This window comes from Corythoichthys intestinalis, chromosome 15 (assembly GCF_030265065.1).
Source record: "Corythoichthys intestinalis isolate RoL2023-P3 chromosome 15, ASM3026506v1, whole genome shotgun sequence".
NCBI classification, from domain to species: Eukaryota; Metazoa; Chordata; class Actinopteri; order Syngnathiformes; family Syngnathidae; genus Corythoichthys; species Corythoichthys intestinalis.
In genome coordinates this window covers 18,689,858-18,702,849 of record NC_080409.1, presented here as the reverse complement: position 1 = coordinate 18,702,849, position 12,992 = coordinate 18,689,858, and the positions used below count along the sequence as shown (strand labels likewise).

The 12,992-nt window shown below is 37.9% G+C and overlaps 1 protein-coding gene across 3 annotated transcripts in view; it reads left to right on the top strand.

Moving 5' to 3' along the window:
• LOC130930977 (connector enhancer of kinase suppressor of ras 3-like) overlaps positions 1 to 12,992 on the top strand; it is an 81,714-nt gene that overhangs the window by 32,250 nt on the left and 36,472 nt on the right. For all 3 annotated transcript variants that reach the window (XR_009067149.1, XM_057859368.1, XM_057859369.1), the window contains exons 2-4: positions 1,084 to 1,247; positions 6,549 to 6,751; positions 7,034 to 7,121. Coding sequence is in view for 2 of the 3 variants with exons in the window: in XM_057859368.1 (XP_057715351.1) it covers positions 1,084 to 1,247; positions 6,549 to 6,751; positions 7,034 to 7,121 (455 nt within the window). In the remaining variant the exon portion in view is untranslated. The remainder of the gene's footprint in view (positions 1 to 1,083; positions 1,248 to 6,548; positions 6,752 to 7,033; positions 7,122 to 12,992) is intronic.

Genomic DNA, 12,992 nt, shown 5'->3' with positions numbered 1-12,992 from the left:
ATAATTCACTTAACCATGCCAACAATCCTAATGTCCATTTATTTGCAGTGTATGGTACTGGAATTGTTGCTATATAAATGATTATTTCATTTGGAAAATTGATGACCATTCAATGTTTAACATTGTCTTGCACTTTGATACACACATGCATTACCCACTTTAAATGTTAATAAGGCATAAAATATATGCTTGTTCGAAAAATATCTTGGTGACTAGACGGCACACCTCACAAAGTGGCTGTCTCATAAATTCATGTGCAACATTTATAAGGTCCCCATGATCTGCTGCTGCAATTTATGTTCTTAGAAAAAAAAAAAGTCAAGGTCCTCGTGACTTGAATTTCAAGCTGAGGGCTACCAAATTCTACTTTGCACTGAAGAATATATATGTGTGTGAAAGTGTATGTGTGAGAGAGTGTAGAGTAAGGTTGGACTGAGTTGTGACAGAGGGTGTCTCACTACTGACGGTTCTTTTTTCCGAAGCAGGGCACAGGGCCATGCATCTGCAGCTGCAGCTGCCCCATCTCTGTACACTCTTTCATTGGAAGAAAGATGGCGTTCTGCAAACATGCACCCACAGACACGCATACACAAGATAGGGAGCAAAAAAAAAAATGTGCGTTTTATTGTTTTGTTTGTTTATTATTATTTTTTTATTAGATCAAGTTTGGCTACCAGAAAGCAACATTTTATTTATTTCAATAACAGGCATTTAACTTTTGAATGCCAAGGTTGTTACTGGTGGCTATCAATCAATGCATTATTTGAACTCAGTAAGTGGCAGTTGGCGCACATGCACACACACATTTGCACAAATATAGACATCCATTGTTTAACCAGCCTAACAGACTTAGCGGTCTCAACTGTTGCTCTTTTTAGTGTGTTTATCCTGCTTAGTTATCTGTCCCACCTGTTACTCCGCTGTATTGTTTTTGGACTTACACTCTCACGCAACCAACCACACGCGCACACACACCCACACACAAATTATTAAACGTGCAAATTAAAGTCAGAGATACTAAAGTAGTATTTGCTACCATCTGCTAAATGAACTATTCCTGTTTTCTATTTCATGTGTTTCCAGGTTTGGACGACAGCTTACAGCAGTATGTGGGCAACTTTGAGCGGGAGAAGATCAGTGGGGAACAGTTACTGAAAATCACGCATCAAGACTTGGAAGAGCTTGGTGTTGCCAGGATTGGACACCAGGAGTTGGTGCTAGAGGCTGTTGATCTACTGTGTGCTCTGGTTAGTAGAAATCATTAGCAAATAGATCATTTGAAAAGTACTAATAAAAAAAATAACATGTCCATTTAGTTCCAGTCCACAATAACTGGGGTCCGGGATTAGCAAAAGGTGAATCTCTTGGTCATTTTAGCTGCTGCCCCTTTCCTATTTTGCTTTGAATTTAATAACAACTTGTGTTGTCTTGATCCGATATTAAGTATCGGTATCGGCACCTAATATGACTATTTTTGGAGTATCGGACATAAACAGATTTGTTTACAAGATTGAATCCAATCCAGTATTCACTTCCTTTTTTTGTACAGCATTTCTCGAGGAGGTAATATCAGGGCTCTCTTTAATACCAAAAACATAATTTGTCATTTACAGCTGAGTTAGCAACAGAATTTTTGAACGGTTTTTATTTCTTGATTTTTTACTTTTTTCTTTTATTATGGCTTCTGATTTTGATCTTTGACTGCATTTATATATTTATGTCATGTATTTTTGTAACCTGGTTGTCAGAGAAAGTTCATTGCAGTTAGGGCTTAACGGTAATGGAATCAACTGACATTGCGAGTTTTGGGCAGAGGTGGGTAGAGTAGCCAAAAATTTTACTCAAGTAAGAGTAGCGTTATTTCAAAATAATATTTCTCAAGTAAAAGTAAAAGTACTCATCCAAAAAATGTACTCAAATACAAGTGAAGTATCAAGTGGAAAAAAATACTCAAGTAATGAGTAACTGCTTGTTTTTGTTTTATTTTTAAACAATTGTATTTTCTTCTCTCAGCATAAACATATCTATATGAACTTTGTAATAATGATACTGTACAATAACCATTACATACCACATTAAGTGAAAGAAATACAAAAACAAAATCAATAAAATCATTGGATTCCGGCGAGAGAAACAAAAAACACAGAAACGAAGCATTATTCGTCCAAAGAACATGAGTGCCCTCTAGTGGAGAAAATAATTCCTAGTTTGAATAGTGATTAGTTACTTCATAGTTACTATTATGAAATTAAAAGGATCATATCTCCGGTTTTCCGCGGTCAATCGGTGCCAAATTAAAACTGGGAGAGAGGTTTAAATCCGCACTTTCGAGTCATGCTGAGGGCAGCGGTCTTTGTCAAATACTTCATTTTTTACGGTGCTTTAAAGACACCACTTGATTGAACAGGCTGGCGTGATCATAGAACGGCAAGCTTGCGTCTGATAGGTGTAATGGAGTTCATGTAATTATTGTTTCAACATCTCATTGGTGAAATTAGTAGAGCTACTATTGGCATCGCTGGCAAAAAAAAATCTAATATTATGTACACTACAGAGGAAAAATGTAACAACTCTTCTGTAGCCCAAAGTAGCGGAGTAAGAGTAGCATTTTTTACTTCACAAATCTACTCAAGTAAAAGTAAAAAGTATGACTTATTAAAAGTACTCTTAGAAGTTCATTTTTCTCAAAATGTTACTCAGGTAAATGTAACAGAGTACATGTAATGCATTACTACCCACCTCTGGTTTGGGGGGTTTGCGATACATTGTGATATACACGTGTATTGCGATATTAAAACTAGAAGAATTTTCACTAGATGACTTAAATTTGTCATGTTTGGGAAGACAGTGGTTGACTCACCATACCAAATTGTATTTATATAATACTGTTTAATCCAGGCTAAGGGGTTCATCTGCGAATGATGAAGATTGCTGGATATAAAAGGGATCCAGGAGGCCATGTCTATGCACACTTGCTGGATTTACGAAGCAAAACAAAGGTTTTCATGAGGGGTAATTAATTAATTGCACTTCCTGCAATGGGACTATTGCGCATGCTCACATCGCGACGGCAATGTTCAAATGGTATATTGTGCAGGCCTAATTGCAATCCAGTTAATTCTGAAAGCCAAAATAAAACTAGTTGCATATTTTTTCCCATTATTTTTAATGGTCTAAAAATGTAGGTATCAGATTGCAATCAGTAAAATAGTCGAATTGGATTGGAAGTAAAAAATAAAAATTAAAAAAATCAATCACTCTATCGGGGCATCCCTAATACAAACCCAGACTTGTGTTTTGTGGTCCGGCAGCTTAAAAAAGCAATGATGCAGCAAGGCTAATCATTGCCCAGCTCAGGAGGTTATGGAATCCCCAAAACATATGAAGTTACTTGAGGGCAGTGAAGAACAGCACTGTTGATTAGGCATTTTGAAATTATACGTGGTTAAAAGAGCCATTAATTACCCATGATTCGTGTCATAACAGGAAAATGTCTTCATTTTTTTAACCTACAGATTCTATCACTAATATAAAGCCTTATTTACAAAAAAAAATGTTCTGTCGAGGATTTTTATAGTTTTTTTTTTTTTGTTATACAATATCCTGATATGCAGTTTTCAGTTCCATTAAATCATTTCTGGAAGTGGAGTCTAATTAGTTGCTCATGTACAATTTCTTTGAGTAAAAAAACAAAAATCAACATGTTAGATAGAAACTACAATATTCCAGAACCAGAGCAAAAAGACATATTTAACTGATAGTCAAAATCTTATTTAAGTCTGTTGTTTACTCTTCACTGTACAGTTTACTTGTGTTTTTTCGTATGTAATCACTTTCATCTCAGTTAACATCAACGCAACACTCTAAACTCTCCAGCTGAGATGGAACTAACTTTTCTAGCAGATGGATTTGATTTAGAATTTTATTACTTCCTGTCCTATATAAGTCTCAGACTGTGGTCCATGTGTTTTGATCTGTGTCAGCATTTTCTTCTCTTTATGTTCTTTTTAAGAAGGGTATTTATTTACATTAAAATGTGGGGTTTGGTTGTCTTTAATATGTTTCAGGAAACAGCCCTTGCTCTTCAAGTAGTCTTGTTGTTTTCAAGTTGATGTAAAATTGAATATATTTACACTTGGAACTGTAACTTTGGATCATGTGGATAGCAGGCATGCTTTATGTGGAGTGTAAAACCGTCTCTTCTCATCAGCCACTCAAAGTATGTCATGCCAAATGGTAAAACTGCAGTATCAAATAGTATTCTCCGCTCTGTTCTTTTGGGGGCATAGTTTCCCACTTTAATGTTTGAGATAATAATTTTTTAAAAAAAATGTAAAAGTTTGCATAGTTTCCCAATTTAATGTTAAAGATATTCAAACCGATGTAAATATTAGACAAAGATTACACAATATAAAATAGAGTATTTGATCTAGCTGCGAAAATCACACTTGACTGCTATTTATGTATTTTCGATACATATTTCTCAAAATAATCCCGTCACTTTACGCTCTCTCTCAATATCTGCATAGTGATGTGTTTGTAACAGATGGACAGAATGATCTAGTTGCTCCCACTTAACAAGTTGTGCTACCCTCAGCGAGCTGAACAGTCTTGAACCTACCCAGACAAGTTAAACCAGGCAGTTTGTACTATGTTGAGGCTTCAGGTGAACATTTGTCTGAGCTTTCAGAATGGATTATATTTGACTGCATCAGAGGCAAATGTTTTTATTAAAAAAAGATCAAAGAAAGAAAGCGCTATATTCAATGTTATCTTCACTTGCTCCTCCTAGAAGTTGGCAAAACATTTTTGATCCGATTCATTTTGCTTACACTGAGGCAAGGTCCACTAAGACCATCAACATCTAGGCCCACCCCCTGCCATGCTCTTGTTTAGACACATTTGTCCATGTAAGATTTTACATTATAAACTGCTAAATATTACCTCTGGAAAAGTATATTGCCTGCTGGCCAACCTTAATGAAAATGAATAATAGCCCTACATACTGCAGCACAGCTGTCCCACATCTCCACAGGAAAGAGCAGAGCTCTTCCCCTTGAGCTATTGGGAGCTGTCTAGGGACAAAGAACATTCTGTTTAATTTTACTAGACTTCTGTGACCCATGAGGTCTTTTGCACTGTCTGTGAAATCCAAAATGTTATTGCAACTTCCCTAATGCCAGTGAAGTGTTTTAAGTCCCCCCTTAGATATTAAGTCCAACCATGTGATGAGCTAAAACTTATTTTTAGATGCCATATTGTGGTTCATGTTTGGAAAACAAAGTGTATTTATTGTCCAGTCTGGCTAAAGCCTGTGGAAAGTACAGGAACTGTGTTGTGATAGCTATCCTTCACTTAGAAGGAAGCCTTCATTTCCGCCATTTTCGATCATCCAAAGTCATAATGTAAACATCAATTTTTAGACTGCTCTTACACTTTTGCCAAATACAGTATGAGTCATTTTCGATACAACATCAACAATTATGTCAAATTGAGGGATGCATGAACAAAAAAATTGTATATATCACTAATTGAATGTCTTGCTGGCAAATGGCTTTGAAAGGATATTTAATTGATTTAAAATTTAGCTGGCATTATAATACTAGATTTGAAATTCTGGAGCTCTTCTGAAACAAAAAGCTTACTGTGTTGTTGCATAATCACTGCAAAGACTTTTCAAAAATAATTCTCTGAACATTCTTACTGCAATTACAGGCTGCATTGAACTCTCCACTTGTTTTCTATTTTTAACCTAATACGTTACCATCTATTATTCATTCATTCATTCATGTTCCGAGCCACTTATCCTCACAAGGGTCGCGTCCATCTATTGTTTATCAATTTTAGTCTGACTGCACTAATCCAGTAGATGTTCATTACCATGAGTTAGGCTAGACACTGTTTTTTACAAAACTATTCCAGTAATTCCAGCAACACTGACATTAGTAAAATAATGGGTGTGTTTGTGTGTTTTCTTTTTTGTAATAAAGTAGACTCTTAACCACTCGCAGATCTCCTTTACTGGCTCGACACGTGCCACTTTTCTCTTTGCAAGCATGTTTAGCTTCTGGCACATCCATCTGAATAGTAGAATATCTGGCAGTGGTGCAAGAACCTGCAAGCTGATATTTACTAGGACAGCAGAGACCTATTGCTCATCTTGAACAAACTACTGTAGATGTGTGCATTCCAGACTAATTCTTTCAATACCAATACAGTAAAAATAGATCTATGAATGTTTAAACTGCAGTTATAAGTGTGTTTACTTCCTGCCAAGCCACCCATGCAGACTGAGCTCGGCTACTTCCAAAATGCAAAGCAGTGATAAATTAAAGGAATTCAATGACAGGAAGCAACCCCAGGCACAGGAATGCAAACTTTACTTTCCATGATGGGAATCAGATAACACATGAACACTCGGGACCACACGCTCTCCATGACAAAATAAAAAGCCATCCGCTCGGCCCGTTGAACTTAATTGAAGAAAGAAGTAGCTTTCTATTAATAATCCAATCTTTTATTCATAGTGTATACACTAATTGTTTCAGAACTACGGTGTGGAGACAGACAACTTAAAGAACCTGGTGGTGAGGATGAGAGCAGCCACCAACAATCTCCACATGGCCACATCTGAACGCAGAAAGAGCCCGGTGTATGATGGCAGCAGTTCCCGCAAGCCACCCAACGACTTTCTTACATGCGTGGTGGAACTCATTGGTGCTGCAAAGAGCTTCCTGGCTTGGCTTGACAGGTAACTTAGCAATTTCACACCATACCTCAGATAAAAGACAGCACAGTACAATTTCTTTTGGGGCTCACAATTTCAAGGTGTCCTCAAAATACTCCAAAGGATAAAGAACTGCATTGAATTTTCAACTTTCAGTATTTGTTGCGAACGGCTTTTGTTTAACCCCTTTTACACAGAGGTGGCGATCATTGACAGAACATTGAGCAATGGAAAAAGTGTTAACAATCTCTTTACTTTTTCATTTTTTAAAATGTTTTTCTTTCCCACTTGTTTCTTTGTGGACAGAACTCCACTCTCAGGGATCAGTGACTTTACAGCCACCAAAAACAAGATCATTCAGCTGTGCCTGGAGCTCACCACCACAGTTCAACAGGTTTGCACATATTAGTTATTACAATAACGTACAGTATGTATAACAAGGCGTTGTGTATAATCAGGCGTTGAGAAACTAGCATACGCACAAAGTTATCCAGGGAGTGCATACCAGCCCAAGGGCACAGACATGCGGGATCAAGCAAAGCAAAGGAGAAGAGCGTTATGGGAAATGTGGTCTGACAGAAGCCTGCAGCTCAGTCTGAACAGATAATTGCAGACACGTATGTTTTCTTTTAGGGATCTTTCCTACGCTTGCTAGCTAACAGGAGATCCCATTTGTGTGCTTCGGAAACTATGGTACTTAAATTTTTAAGCATGTACACAACAGGAGTTCAGACTGTTTTGAAGCCTAGATGCTTGTTAATGTTAAAGGTTTGTCAGTATGAAAGTAGACTTTTATTTCATATGACTTCAAGGTGCAGTTGGAAGTGGCTGTTGAGATGTCAGGTGTTCTTTTTAGGGGTTCATTGCATTAAACTAAATTCCTTTCCCAGAGTTCACATTTCCTCACCAGTGCTGGGGATTTCAGCTCATCTGGTGATTTATTGCAGTTGCTTCGTCATGGTCTTCTAGTAGATGGGGGGCCAATTCTCACACTGCCATGTGAATCCTAGAGATTTCAGTGTAGAAGAGTGGTGCTCAAATGCAAATCTGTAAGGCCAACACATTTTTGATTCAGTAAGTTTAAGGTCCACTTACTGAGGCTGATCAGGCCACATCAATGTACTGCATGATATTCAAAGCAAAATGTCCTTCATGGGAATAAAAAAAAATAGGTGAACTCAGGAGAGTTTAGTTCAAGCTTTAATTTACAACAGTATTTTTCTTGTCCTTTAAACATTTTGACCATCACATCAGTCAAGTATTATTTTATTATTTCTTCGTCTGTGAACGGCTTCTTGTGCTAACTAGATCAACGCCACCAAATGAGCAATCTGTTGCTTTTTGCTGTATCATACAATCAAATAGTAGATGTGACAAAATTCCTTAATTGGGCAATGGTATTTTTGTTATTTTTACCTCTAACTTATAAAGAAATGCCTCTTCAGAAATCTTTTGCTTCATTTCTTAATACGATTTCAAAACATCATCACAGCTATAGTCTCCCTAGCCTGAAATATTTATAAGCTGGCTGGAGGGAAAATGGATGCAAATTTCTCAGTCTTTTCTACTTTGAACTGATCATTGTCAAAGTACTTTAGCAAAAATCTTGGAGGTTCACACTTTGTCTAATATTGACTACTGGAGCAGTCAACAGTACACACTACTCCAAAAATGAATGTAAAAGTTAAAAATTGCGTACGCGGCAGTGAACTCTGTGCTACCAAATGGAAGGTTATCTGTGTATCGCTGGCACACAGACAAGTATCGGTAAAAATGCTGACCCAACAAAAAACCCCACACATAATTCATGCTCTGCTGTCTCCACGATACTAAGCTGCGCTGAGGTGATACATACATGTAAGCACATACAGTAATGGTTTTGTCAATGGCACACTGCACTGTGCTAAGGGCAATGTGAAAAGGCCTTGACAGTTCAGGGGCCACAAATAAATAGCCAATGGGCCGAATAAGACCAATGGGCTCCTTTTTAAGGCCACTGTTTTAGAATTATGTCTTCCAAGGTGCATAAAGTATGGAAGAGTTTCATTTTAACAATCTGTTCCTTGGTTGTTAAAATGAGAATATATTTTTGTCTGTAGAAAGGAAATAACTGCTGAAAGGCTGAATGTTATTTACCTACGGACATTTTCTAAATAATGTACCATTAAAAGTGTTTATATATTAAGAAACTACAGTGCCTTGCAAAAGTATTCGGCCCCCTTGAACCTTGCAACCTTTCGCCACATTTCAGGCTTCAAACATAAAGATATAAAATTTTAATTTTTTGTCAAGAATCAACAACAAGTGGGACACAATCGTGAAGTGGAACAAAATTTATTGGAAAATTTAAACTTTTTTAACAAATAAAAAACTGAAAAGTGGGGCGTGCAATATTATTTGGCCCCCTTTGGGTTAATACTTTGTAGCGCCACCTTTTGCTCCAATTACAGCTGCAAGTCGCTTGGGGTATGTTTCTATCAGTTTTGCACATCGAAAGACTGACATTCTTGCCCATTCTTCCTTGCAAAACAGCTCGAGCTCAGTGAGGTTGGATGGAGAGTGTTTGTGAACAGCAGTCTTCAGCTCTTTCCACAGATTCTCGATTGGATTCAGGTCTGGACTTTGACTTGGCCATTCTAACACCTGGATACGTTTATTTTTTAACCATTCCATTGTAGATTTGGCTTTATGTTTTGGATCATTGTCCTGTTGGAAGATAAATCTCCGTCCCAATCTCAGGTCTTGTGCAGATACCAACAGGTTTTCTTCCAGAATGTTCCTGTATTTGGCTGCATCCATCTTCCCGTCAATTTTAACCATCTTCCCTGTCCCTGCTGAAGAAAAGCAGGCCCAAACCATGATGCTGCCACCACGTTTGACAGTGGGGTTGGTGTGTTCAGGGTGATGAGCTGTGTTGCTTTTACGCCAAACATATCGTTTTGCACTGTGGCCAAAAAGTTCAATTTTGGTTTCATCTGACCAGAGCGCCTTCTTCCACATGTTTGGTGTGTCTCCCAAGTGGCTTGTGGCAAACTTTAAATGAGACTTTTTATGGATATCTTTGAGAAATGGCTTTCTTCTTGCCACTCTTCCATAAAGGCCAGATTTGTGCAGTGTACGACTGATTGTTGTCCTATGGACAGACTCTCCCACCTCAGCTGTAGATCTCTGCAGTTCATCCAGAGTGATCATGGGCCTCTTGGCTGCATCTCTGATCAGTTTTCTCCTTGTTTGAGAAGAAAGTTTGGAAGGACGGCCGGGTCTTGGTAGATTTGCAGTGGTCTGATGCTCCTTCCATTTCAATATGATGGCTTGCACAGTGCTCCTTGAGATGTTTAAAGCTTGGGAAATCTTTTTGTATCCAAATCCGGCTTTAAACTTCTCCACAACAGTATCTCGGACCTGCCTGGTGTGTTCCTTGGTTTTCATAATGCTCTCTGCACTTTAAACAGAACCCTGAGACTATCACAGAGCAGGTGCATTTATACGGAGACTTGATTATACACTGGTGGATTCTATTTATCATCATCGGTCATTTAGAACAACATTGGATCATTCAGAGATCCTCACTGAACTTCTGGAGTGAGTTTGCTGCACTGAAAGTAAAGGGGCCGAATAATATTACACGCCCCACTTTTCAGTTTTTTATTTGTTAAAAAGTTTAAATTATCCAATAAATGTTGTTCCACTTCACGATTGTGTCCCACTTGTTGTTGATTCTTGACAAAAAAATTAAATTTCATATCTTTATGTTTGAAGCTTGAAATGTGGCGAAAGGTCGCAAGATTCAAGGGGGCCGAATACTTTTGCAAGGCACTGTATAAATGGTTACATTTTCTTAATAAGATGTGGTGCAATTAGGTTTGCATTGCTAGTCCAAGTCCTTTTCAAATCATGCAGTACACAGCTGCCTGAATGAAGGCTGTGTTTACACACAATAAGACTCAGCCATAAAACCATGGAGATGTCTGCTATCTTGGCTGACCTGTGTAAATGTAGGTTGTACTCTTTCCAAACAGCTGTTATTTAAGCTTTTGACCAATCTTCAATGGTCTCAAGACTTGAATCGGAATGAGTTTCGAAAAATCTAATTCACACAATAATTGTGGTTTCATTGAGAAAGTTATGGTTTAAAGAGACTGCAACCTTAATAAACTATTTTATTGGGTTAAAGAAAACAATAATACCGAAACTGAATCAATGAAAACATTGTGAAGTAAATGTAATTAGGCTTCAGAATAGGAAAAATTAAGGCTGTCCCATCAGGTCTCAGAGGCTGTAGGCATGTCTGCAGACTGTGCTCAAACCACACCCCATGCACGTGTCAACTGTGCCATGTCCGTCCAATAGTAGCTTTTTTCCTGTCTAAGCAGCTCGTCCAGCGAGGCTTTGTGAGCGTGTATGCGGTGTCAGAAGCATCTTCTCCACATTTTTGGCACTACTACTCGAGTGCTCAAGGAAGATCACCTGTTGCAGACGTCAGCTCTGCCGTTGTGCTCCCGTCTATAGTGTAGCCAACTTAAAGGTCGTCATTTTTTGCGTACATCTAACCGCTACCTCCTGGTGTCTATGGAGCTAAAAAAAAAAGTGTTTTTCTTATCGCTATATTTGATCTCAGCATGTGCACGTTTTCAGCACTTATCTTCAAACATATTTCATGTCTGCACAATGACTGCACAATCCCTCTAACTGTTGTCGTCATGTTTTATATTTTGAACTGGTGTCAAGTCCCTTACATGTTCCCACACCGTCCTACCACTTTGTATCGCATCATTGATCAACCCTACAAATCTGCTCTGGTGGCAGATCAAAGGCTGTAAAGGCTGTAGACAGTCATCTGATCCACTCCGGCTGTGGGGTCAAGTCCAAAACCATGATGGATCACTACACTCATGGAATTGTCATTTTGCATTTCTTGGCTATTAGTTATGATCCAGCTTCTGTCTACAAGAGAGTCAATGAGTTAGGCACATCTACAGAATACATTTGGGGTTCCTAGAGACATTTTGGAAACATGATTTGCTTTGGCATTTCCAAATTATTTGTTGCGTTTGTAGACATTATAACTTCATCAATGTATTCTCAAGCAGTGCTTGTAGAACTGAGATGGCAAATTCAAAATTGAAAATCTGAGACAACGTCATAGGCTACACTTTGTGTGAGTATCAATGCATTTATTAAATTGACTGGAACTGCATGTTTTTCCTTCTTACAACCAATGTCGAAAAACTATCTGTGTCACGATAATGGCATATGTAAGTATATCGTAAAAAAACTGCCATTAAAAAAAATACTGTGTAGTCTGTTTTGTATGCTTGATTGAGAGTGTTTGGAGTTTATTCAGTTTGACTAATCAGAATCTACTTTAAATGTGCATTGCTATCCACCCCACTGAAAATTTGGTCAAGGCAAATGCTAACATGGTTGTGAATGATCCCAATGTAAAAGGGTGGGGTCCTTTGCTAGTCTCCAGTAATGCGCTAATATGTCAGCAAAGCTTTCTGACACTTGCATTATAAGTAGTGCATGCGTGTGCTTCGGACTGCACAACCGTTCTGCTCAAATACACATTTGATAAGATTTTGTGAGCCATATAAAATCCGACTGATGAGTTTGACATTCAGTATGTGCTGTAGAAGATGGTTATACAGTTTTACTTCATGGCTTTTAAACACAGTTATATATTTCAGCACTTCCTTTTCAGATTGGGGAAAATATCTGAAATCTGTAATTTCGCATGCTGGTGAATCCAAATTCTTTCTGAAACCCTGAGGTATTTTGGGTAGTCGTTTGAGAAAATATTATTATAATGTATGATTTATTTATTTTTACACCAATGTATATTATATGCAACCTATCATCAGTGTTTTTATCCACTTTGGCTTTACAAATGCTTTTCATCTCATGATGGGAATGTGGCAAAATCACATGTACGCAACTTATCTATTGAAGAATTTTCCACACTATATTTTGGCATGTAGAAAGGCTATCAAATGTATTCATGAAACACAAGACACAGACAGCTAAACTAAGCATGTCTTTACAAATGTATTTGATCACTAACGCCCCCCTTTGGGCCAGTGGAATGTGCAAACTATAGAAATATAGACAAGCTCGTTCAGCCCCCATTGTCAACGTGCACAAAGAATTTGCAAGAAGAAACAGACCTAGCGTTGTTAGGACCGACAACCTTTCTTCATAATTTTTCCACATTTCATTTCAGTAAAGAATCAGGCTTGTGGCAGGTTAATGTTGATTCTTTATT